Here is a 10,352-nt window from a genome sequence, read left to right as displayed (position 1 = left end):
GAAATGTAACAGACCCTCTGAAAACTGTCGACAGTGTGTTGTGTGGAAATCACTCCACTCATACCCAACACCCCCAGCTTTATGTATGCATGTAATGTAGTCTCCCATCCCCGTAATGAATACATATTTTCAATAAAGATGTTCATTCTTACGTTTAGTCATTTTTAATGTTTTTTTTTTTTACCGGATATATCACATTGCCAATATTGTGTTTCACTTTACACTGTTACAGTGCTGAGATGTGTTGCCCTCCAATGGTCACAGAGAAACTACAGCGCAGCGTGGCACCACTAGGTGGCGCTATGGACCACGGCTCAGTCTGCACACACTAAAGAAGAATTGGCTGTCAGTGTCCCGGATGAGCGGTACATAATGAGAACCGGGCCTCTACTCGTCCTTTTCCCGAAGAGCTAACCACGTTGTTGGTGTAGGTTCCTGGCTCACCGCTGTTCGTCTGATTTTTTTCCGAATAAGTCGGTCAGGGATAATCATAATGGTAAGTGCTGTTTGAACATAGGTGTGGATGCGCTGTGTGAAGCTTTTCTGCTAGTAATAAGATAATTATATAGCCTAATTTTCACATGAATATAGACTGGTAGCTAACGTTAGCTCCAACAGCTACTGTCGCTCGAGGAAGACGTCCCACCACCAAACGTTCACAAAACGGTTTCTTCAGTAACACAACGTTGTTTCGGTGATAATGCAGCCCGTGTCTGAGATAGTGTCTCAGTCGGGTCTTTAGGGCAGACTTTACTGTTCGGCTGACTTTTTAGTGCAACAGCAGCATTTCCCTGTAGTCTGAATTTCAGGTGAAGTCTATACTTTCATGACTGTGTCTCACTTATGTCAAAGCGAAGCCAGAAACAATGTGTTTTCTTTTAATGACAAACGTAGGAGGCCTGTTTGTTAGTATGTTTTTTGACAGATTTGGTAGTGAACTCGCACAGAAACATAACCTGTTGTATTGATTTAAACGAGAATTGGGACAAGAGCTCAGTAGCGTTAGCTTCCTCTTACCAAGTCTGAAGTGGAGAAACTCATGTACCAACGATTAAACATAGACAACATTACATACTACGTAGTTCTTTTTAAATATTGTATAGTTATTAATTTTGCCGCTCCACCTGCTGGGTAGCCGCTGCTGCGTTTAGGTGCTTTACGCAAATCTCCAACGTGTTGAAAGTCTTAATCCATCACGAGCAACCTCTAAAATGTGCAGTGTAGTGTACTGTATAACTCAAGAGAAACTGCTGAAGGCCTTCAGTTCATGCTGTGTGCTCACTGTACCAAATATCCTGCCAGTATAATATTGATGACTGGTACAGTGTGATAATAACTCCCTTATTTCCATTCATGCAGGCTTTCAAGGACACTGGTAAGGCACCTGTGGAGGCAGAGGTTGCCATTCACCGCATCCGCATCACCCTCACCAGCCGTAACGTCAAGTCTCTGGAGAAGGGTAATTAAACTTAAAACTGTGATGTAACGATTAAAACATACACCTGAGCAATGAGGATAAAACTTTCACCGTGATAAACCTTGATGACTGTATACGCTATTCTGAGCCATGGGTTTAAAAGTATCATGAAGTGAACGATGTTTTCTCATGTCCTTAAAAGTTTTGTTTTGTTTTATCATTCTCAGTCTGTGCAGACCTGATCCGTGGGGCTAAGGAGAAGAACCTGAAGGTGAAGGGACCAGTCCGCATGCCAACCAAGGTACTGAAGTTTTCAGTCTGTGCTGTGGTCTCTACCTTTTTGTAACTGTAGTGAAAATTTCCTCCATTCAAGCAGATAGTGAAAATGTGTTTTGAGTCTGTGGTGCACATAGCAAGACATTCACTTGATAAAACTAGCCCAGCCATGCATCGATATGTTGGCTGTTTCTCACACCCAAGTTTCACCCAGTTTTTAATGTAATTTTTTAACATGCTCATCCATCTTTTCTTTGTTGCAATTTTCAAATAACAACAAATGAGATGCTACAAATTATAAAAGTGCTGAAAAAAATGCAAAAAACTTTTTATTTTTGACAAGTTGAAATGGATATGTGACTGTGAAATTTCCCTTAACAGTTGTGTTTGGTTTAATGTAATTCCACCAAGCAGAACATGCTAAACAGTGTATAAATGACAGTGGTTCTGACAGGATGTTTGTGTTGTGCAGGATCAACACACAGCTGGGTGAGGAGGGAGTTCTTGATTCTTGTTTTCATTTTGATCATGCTAAATTCTGGTTTCTCTTCCCTGTCCCAGACTCTGCGCATCACCACCAGGAAGACCCCCTGTGGTGAGGGATCAAAAACCTGGGATCGCTTCCAGATGAGAATCCACAAGCGCCTGATCGATCTGCACAGCCCATCTGAGATCGTCAAGCAGATCACCTCCATCAGCATCGAACCTGGTGTAGAGGTCGAAGTCACCATCGCAGACGCGTAAACAACGCAGATGGTTGAATAAAGAAATGAAAAAAGAAACTGATGTGGTGTCATTTGGTCTCTTTGTGTGTGAAACATGGAAGAAAAAGATTGTCCTCTTTTAAAAGGAAGTTTATGAAATGTGATCTGTCGTCAACCAGTGATCTGATACTCCGTGTTAAAGTTACATTGAAATTTTAGGCAGTGAAGGAACATGGTGAAGTGTTGTACTTCACTGTGATTCTGATAAGATGATTTGGGGGCGTGTGATCATTACTCTGACTTCATTTTAATTCAGTAAAGCAGAGTTCATCACAGTGACAGCTGTATTAGACTGTGGCTGGGACCCAAAATATCTAAACCTGACTCTAATCCTTACAGAAACAGTCACTGCTGAAAAGAAGTTACCTGACGTTCCACTTTTCCCATGGTTTAAGAACGTACGTTTCTAGAATCCAAAATGACACTCGCGGGCAGTCACAGTGGGAGAGTACAGATGATAGTAGATTATTTTCACAATTTACATTGTTTACAGTTTACATCCAGTCCTCAAAAGTGACCAAAGAATTTCATAATCTTAAATAAACTCTTAACACTTCATGATACTGACAGAGAAACCAACAGTTTCTGTATTTGTATGACAGAAGTAAAATGTGTTACTTAAAGAAAATATATTCATCTGCTGCACATATTAACTCTCCTTTGAGTCCTGATGCTTCCCACTTTTTTGAACTTCTTGCAAAACTCTTCTGTATTTCTTCATATTGGTGATTGATGAGACTAAGGATTGTCCACAAAGTACCTGTAGAAGATCAGAACCTGGTTTTCTGATTAAAATACAATGATAACGCATGTTTCCTCTGCCCGCTTGGCTTTAACCCAAATAGAAGACAGACATGTTTTTCTGACTGAGTTAGAAAAAAACATGCTTCAGCTCAGTAGCAGTCACATATCTGATTCCATTTTTCTCTACTCTTGAAACTAGTCTGCACTGTGGACATGAACTATGCTGCTAAGCCCTTGTGTGATTCAGCAGAACCTGTCATATGTTATAACTCTGACACATTGAGTGATGTCCCTCAGCCAGTGACGACATGATAACAGCTCCTCAGAGCTGAACCCAGCAAAGTCAGAGTGGAGCTTTCTGGGCTGTTGGTTGGTTCCTGGTGATTTGCTCACCTGCCTTCAATTAAAACTGATTACAGGCTCGCTCAGATCTTTCAGTGAGAGGACGTCAGCAGATCTGCCTGTTCTTCTCATGGTGAAATAAGCCACTTTAAAGCTAAAATATCTCGTGAATCGTCTGTTTGAGGGTCAGAGGCAGAGAACTGGTTGAAACTTCAGGTGAATTACGAGCTTATAGACTTTTGGACCTGGCTGGCTTCAAGATGAGTACAGTTGTTGATCTGACCTTTGAAGAACCTGTCGACATGGATCTGACTTGTACTGCTCCTCCCGTCAGCACATCATCTCAGCAGGTAATGTTCATGTCTGGTCCCTGTTTGTTTTCATCAAACAGTGACACAGTTCAGGTTCTCAGTCAGTTGGTTTTCCCAGGCTCAGATCCACTGTATTTAGTTTCTCTTGCTCTTCTTTGTTCCCAGATTGAGACACCAGGTGGTGCTGAGCAACAGACCATGAGAGTCTACCTCAGAGTCCGGCCCTTCTCTAAAGAGGAACTCTGTGATAATGAAGACCAGGTACAGTTCAGCATCTGATATCACAGGTGTCATTCGGTCCATGTTGTGCTCAGTGCAGCAGCTGAGAGCTGATATATAGGAGATGTTGTTCAGTCACTAATGAATATAACGATGCCATAGTTTTAATGAAACAATTTGATCTTTAAACAACAACAACAATATATCTGAAATCCTTCACTCTACTGTGCCTCATGGTTTGTTTGACACTGTGCTTCTTGCTTTTTATTTAGGCCTCACTACCACTGCTCCTCTTTCCTTCTTCTCTCAGGATTGTGTGGTGATTGAAAACAGTCAGACAGTGACACTGAATGCACCAAAGGGTTCTGCCACCATGAAGAGCAGCGAGAAGGGCGTCGGCACGTCGCTCCACAAATTCTCCTTCTCACAGGTCAGCTCCACCTGGACTCTGAGCACTGTGGATGTGTTGCCTCAACACATTTCTTCCCAACACAAAAGTGTCACCATGTTTTTTCCATGACAGTGGAAAAGGAAAATAACTTTTGTGACATTACGATGTGTCTATAGAAACTCACTCTCTCCGTCTGATTTTAGATTTTTGGACCAGAGACGACACAGGCTGAGCTGTTTGAGGACACAGTCAAAAGCCAGATGTCTGATTTCTTGGATGGAAAGAATGCACTGATATTCAGCTATGGTGTGACCAACGCTGGGAAAACCTTCACAATACAAGGTAAAAAAAATGAGAAGATTATAATAAGCTTCAGAAGTCCTGTGAAGATCTTTTTTTCAGTCTGAGTATATTTGATGTTTTAGGAACCCCAAAAGATCCAGGGATACTCCCTCGAGTGCTGGACACCACCTTTCACCACATCGAAGGAAATCAGTATGAGGGGATGGACCTGAAACCTTACCTCAGGAACGATGCTCAGTATCTGGATCCTGACCAAGTCAAGCAGGAGAGGAGCGCTAAAGTGGCTATTTTTGCTTCAGTCAAAGAGGTGAGAGCTTCATATCCAAGAGAAGTTTCTTCTTCTGCTCTGCAGGTAACATCATAATGTGTTTGTCTTTGTCCCATGTAGGAGTGTGATCCTCTCAGAGCCAGTGGTGGCTCAGAGTTCTCACCCTGTGCTGCCTCTGGTCGCTCCTCCTCCTCCTCGTCCCACAGTCAAACAGGTAGCCCTCAGTTAAATACACACTGAACACATGATCTGTTAAAACTGCAATAAAGATCACACAAGTACAAAAAGTGCCGCCGCAGAGTTTCAGGCAAGAAGAATAATGACAGATGTCTTTGTGTATGATGATCCCCACTCCTCCTCAGACAAGTGTTTCTTCAGTTTTTGTTGTCTCCTTCTTTAGTGTTGGCCAGCAACCCAACAGACACTGGCAGCAGCCAGTTTGCTTTGTGGGTGGCATTCTTTGAAATCTACAACGAGTGTGTGTACGATCTGCTTCAACCTTCCCTCTGCTCCAAGTCCAAGAAACGTTCCGCTCTCCGTGTTTGTGATGATGGAGCTGGAAATGCTTACGTTAAAGGTATGAGAGGGCCTTTATGTTGTGTTTATATTGTGTCGTTTTTATGTTGCTCTGATCTAATCTAACTCCTAAAATGTCTTTTAATGTTTTTCAGACCTCAGGTGGGTCAACATCCAGCATTTGGGTGAAGCCTCCAAAGTGCTGCAGTTTGGAAACAAAAACAGAAGCGCTGCAGCCACAAAGATGAACCAGTCGTCCAGCAGGAGGCAAGTTCTGAATTTATTCACTCATTTCTGTATGTGCTGGCTTCTTCTGTCTTCAAAACTCATACCAGCTGTCATTCCAGCCACAGCATATTTACCATGAAGTTACTCAAGATTGATGACGGCACAGTTAGAAGGATCTCAGAGTAAGTGTCATGAATGTTTGGACAATGTTTCTGTTGTTCTGACCTCCATAATAGTTTCTCTGTGGCTGCGTTTGATGAGTAGTTTATGCAGCTCTTTAAACACTAAAATATTTTACTTGTGTACATTGTATTTTTTTTTTCAGTGTTTATCTGCAAACATGCAACCACATTTCTAAATATACATCACTCAGATCTGATTTGAAAACACTGATCATATTCATCTTAAATGACTTGATCAGGTAGAAACTGTCGACTGTTACATCTTTGTTCACTGACTGGAAGTGATGTTACTACATTAGTCCAGTCACAGGTCACAGCTGCAGCTGATGAAATGAATAATGATCAGATCTGATAGACATGTTGGCAGGTATTAGTCAGATTTGATTATTTTATCACCCGCAGCTGTTTGCACCTCTGCAACAAGACTCCACAAACATAAGTGGTGTTACAACTATCTTTGTTATATTTGTTATAGGTAATGCAGTTCTAATTCTAATGATGATATTAATGATTTATATAGCATATCTTTTATACACAATGCAGCTCACACTTTAAATTAAGAAACAAGTGAAAAGAAAGAAAGCTCAGTTAAAGTGTTTAAGAAGAGGAGACAAGAGAAAAGAGAAACTGAACATCATAAAGAATCACCTCAGTGACATTCCAGTCACAGGTTATTGGACATAAGTTGAAACTCTTTGTATTTGTTTTATAGCAACACAGTCCAGACACATTTTGTGTAAATATGTTGGTATGCCATTATCATTCTATCTTGTTAGTGGACTGAATTTGTTAGACCATCAGTTTACCATGGAAGGCTGATTGCAACGTTCTCTGACATGCTCTGAACGCTCCAGTGTCACGGTCAGAGCTGTAATAGTGTTTATTCTGTTTAATAGCTGTTACAGATAGATGTTTTGTTCCTCAGGTTTTCTCTGTGTGACCTGGCTGGTTCAGAAAGATGCAACAAAACCAAGACCATTGGAGAGAGGCTGAAGGAGGCGGGAAACATCAACAATTCCCTGCTCATTCTGGGGAAATGCATCACGGCACTTCGCAACAATCAGACTGACAGGTACAGTCACTTATTAACGTGTCAGACGTTTGCCACCTGCTCTTCATATAGCAGACCTCTGTACACACTTAATGTGGCACTAACACATGTTCGTGTTGTGTTGTTCAGGATGAAGAGCAGCTACATTCCTTTCCGAGAGAGCAAACTCACCAAGCTTTTCCAGGCTGTTTTCTGTGGCAAAGGCAGAGCGTCGATGATTGTCAACATTAACCAGTGTGCTTCCACCTATGATGAGACTCTCCATGTGATGAAATTCTCTGCTGTTGCCAAACAGGTTAGTCCGAGCGTATAATGATGCGAGAGGACTCAGCACGATGAGCTGGCTCTTACAGAATCTCTGTCAGCTGCACCACTAACCTGACCTGTGTGGACTGCAGGTGGTGCAGGTGATCCCAGACAAACCTCTGGAATCTCTGGCTCCTTGTCTGGTGGGCCGTGATGGAAAACCTCTGGTTCGGATGATTGACAACCAGGCCCTGGAGAGCTACCTGTCTGAAGAGGAGCTGCTCGATGAAGAGGATGAAGGCGACATGTCTTTACTGCCACAGAATGTACAACTGCTGCTCCATGTCACATTCAAACATTGATCCAACAGTATTAGAATCATTATTGTCAGGATTGTCGAATGAAGAGGCCATACTCCTAAGTGTAATAAGTTCAGTAAATGTTTGACTTTTAAACGTTTGTAGGAGCTTGTGAACATGATCGAGAGCCTCAGAACAAAACTCCTGGCTGAGAGAAGAAAAAACCTGGTGCAGGAAATGGAGATTCGTAAGGAGATGGGAGATGCTATGATACAACAGCTCATGGAGAGTGAAGAACTCCGCACGTATGTCAGTTCTATTAAAGCTTACCTCTTAGTGATTTCAGTTGTTTAGCACATTTGTCTGTTTGGGGTAGAATGCATTAACCTTTCAATTCTGCATTTGTTGTCAGCTGTAATTTCAGCGTCAGTGTCTGAGTAAACTGTTGTTAAAGTCAAAATGAAACCAGACGTGGTGAATGAAATTGGCTTTAAATGTGAAGTCGGCAGATAGAAGAGCTGAAAGAGAGCTACCAAGAGAAGCTGGAGAACACATTTGAGATGTACAAGGATGCTATCAAAGAGCACGCCTACCAGAGCGCCATGAACAACCTGGAGGACGACTACGTGCCTCTGGACGAGTTCATCGTTGAACAGGAGAAAGTGGAGGTATGTTATTTTATTGGCAGTTAAACAGTCAGTGACAGACCCAGGACTGAAACTCAAGATCCCAGAGTTATAAAGATATGCACATGCCACTTTGAATTGTAGGAAAATGTCTAATTTTACAATCTGCAAACAGTCAGATTGTTTTTTACTCCAGTCTGGTAATGTCCTGTGTTACAGTGTTATTGTTAAAACATCACATTTGGCTCTTAACATCTGTGCAGGCCCTCAGACGGAAAGTGTCAGAGTTGATGACGTTAACGTCGTCCGGTGTTGGAGTGTCGGCTGTTCCATCAGTGGACCAGTCGAGTCAGACTCAACCATGTAAAGTGACAGAAGCAGCAGGTTAGAATAAAGCTCAGCCTCTTCCTCCCTGAGGAGGTGTTCTCTGCGAGGAAGGACAGAAGACTGAGTGAATAAACACAGTATTTTTACCTCATTACCATGTTTGTATTTATTTATGACGTTAATGTATTTTCTATTTATATGATGTTTAATCACGAGCTCAGCAACTCATGTTCCCCACACAGGGGACGATCGATTCAAACGGCTTTACAAAGAAAAATGTGCCGTCGAGAGGATGTGTGAGGATAAACAACAGGTAACGAGGACAAAATCTGCATTATGTATCAGTCTGCTGTATGTCATCAGTTTAATTCTACTTAAAATGTTTGTTGTTCAGTTGATTTTGTCCCTAGAGAAAAGGCTGGTGGAGCTCAGTGAAACACTTAAGAAGGTCAGAGATGGTTTCCTAGAGAAATCAGCTGATCTGGCAGCTCTGCAGAGGCAGTCTGATGACCAGGTGAGTCAGTCACAGTGGGAGTGAACTGTACAGAGCCGGTGGGAGTTTGAGGGCAGCATGAATATAAATAATTAAAACATAAAATGTAAGAAAAACCATACGAAAAGAATGCATAATGTTTTTAGAATGGCAATAAGAATAAGGTGGAAATGATTGCTGTATGCGGTTCAAGTGTTTGTTTTTTCCATCAAGACAAAATCTATGGAGGACCTCCTCCGGCAGAGCGTCGAGAAGGACAGGGAGATCTCCTCACTAAAGGCTGAACTCGCCAAGCTCTCCGAGAAGTCTCCTGCGCAGCAGCCAAAGACCAAGCGAGGCCTGCTCGCCAACATCAGGGAGGCAGTTACTTCTCCACGGAAGGGGGCGACTGGACGAACACTCAGGAAAACTGTTCGGACTCCTCACCACTGAAAAGCTTTTTAAAAACATCTGACGGACAGATATAGGGTACCAAGAGTAAAACCCTAATGCGAAACTCTTATTCTTTCTTTAATTCAGGCAGTTTTTCTTCTGGTGGTATTTTAATTGTTTTTTGTCTGTTTGTTTTTTAATAAAATTGAATTGCTCAGACTCAGAGGCTCAGAGGCATGATGTCTTATAATTGATCTTGATTCATCTTCATATATGTCAGCACAAGGTCATTCCATGGCCACAGTAACATAGTTCCTCTTTTCTGAGTGTGTTTTTTGCAGATAAAAAGCTTGTTATACACGCTTCATACTCTGCTATAGAAACATCACGCCAGGGAATTCACGCTCAGAACACTGAACCTTATGTCAGCCTGGTCAAATGAGGCCATCCATTATCAAGCGCCTGAAGGAAAGTAAACCACAAAAAGGCCTTATAGGACCAAGAACCATATACAGCTTCCTTTAAGTGCATCACTGTTCACTATCTAATTAGTTTATTAGTCTATCTCTTATTAGTCTGTCTCAGTCAGGGAAATATTTTAATCCACAGCTAATTCAATGTAGAAAATATGAGGATAAAATATCCATAATGCAATAAAACATGATTATATATTAAAATGTAATAACATATTTGTTATGTAGCACATTGACCTTTCCAGTTGAGTGAGTGAGGTGTATCCACTGTGTGTGCATGAGGTAACAGAGCGCAGCCTCCTCTCAGTCAGTGAAAAGACCATTGTGGTGGACAGCCAGCTGCTCCTCTATCCCTCTGGTCTCAGTGTTAGTTAATGAGATTAGCTGTTCGTCTTAGCCTGCCTCAGTCCAAAGGGGTCAATCACAGGATTAGCACCTTGCTTCAGCGTTACATCAGTTTATTACACTTTTTTCCTCATTACTTTGACTTTACCACTTCTAGCT

At 41.9% G+C, this 10,352-nt stretch overlaps 2 protein-coding genes and 1 non-coding gene across 4 annotated transcripts; all 3 read left to right on the top strand.

Moving 5' to 3' along the window:
- Window positions 1–332: 332 nt before the first annotated feature.
- Window positions 333–2,479, top strand: rps20 (ribosomal protein S20). Its single transcript, XM_018698192.2, has 4 exons — window positions 333–496; window positions 1,360–1,459; window positions 1,645–1,718; window positions 2,255–2,479. The coding sequence occupies exons 1-4, from the start codon at window positions 494–496 to the stop codon at window positions 2,435–2,437; spliced, it is 360 nt and encodes a 119-aa protein (XP_018553708.2). The 5' UTR covers window positions 333–493; the 3' UTR covers window positions 2,438–2,479.
- LOC127139269 (small nucleolar RNA U54) lies at window positions 1,504–1,571 on the top strand. Its single transcript, XR_007809441.1, has one exon. It is a non-coding gene; the product is annotated as a small nucleolar RNA U54 (small nucleolar RNA).
- A 1,091-nt stretch (window positions 2,480–3,570) lies between the features above and the next one.
- On the top strand, window positions 3,571–9,594 carry zgc:56231 (uncharacterized protein LOC406257 homolog). Of its 2 annotated transcripts, none has more exons than XM_018698206.2 (18): window positions 3,571–3,893; window positions 4,020–4,115; window positions 4,384–4,503; window positions 4,668–4,806; window positions 4,890–5,074; window positions 5,156–5,249; window positions 5,436–5,612; window positions 5,707–5,818; window positions 5,899–5,961; window positions 6,887–7,033; window positions 7,142–7,307; window positions 7,411–7,584; window positions 7,723–7,862; window positions 8,060–8,225; window positions 8,447–8,567; window positions 8,732–8,823; window positions 8,905–9,024; window positions 9,217–9,594. In XM_018698206.2, exons 1-18 carry the CDS (start codon window positions 3,804–3,806, stop codon window positions 9,433–9,435), a joined length of 2,421 nt encoding a protein of 806 aa, XP_018553722.1. In that variant the 5' UTR covers window positions 3,571–3,803; the 3' UTR covers window positions 9,436–9,594. The 2 variants fall into 2 exon arrangements, with proteins under 2 accessions (XP_018553722.1, XP_018553724.1); XM_018698208.2 differs by having other exon boundaries at window positions 3,572–3,893; window positions 8,753–8,823.
- The last annotated feature ends 758 nt before the right edge of the window (window positions 9,595–10,352 follow it).

The sequence above is a fragment of the Lates calcarifer genome, linkage group LG24, assembly GCF_001640805.2.
Source record: "Lates calcarifer isolate ASB-BC8 linkage group LG24, TLL_Latcal_v3, whole genome shotgun sequence".
Taxonomy (NCBI): Eukaryota; Metazoa; Chordata; class Actinopteri; family Centropomidae; genus Lates; species Lates calcarifer.
This window is presented reverse-complemented; position numbering and strand designations above follow the sequence as displayed.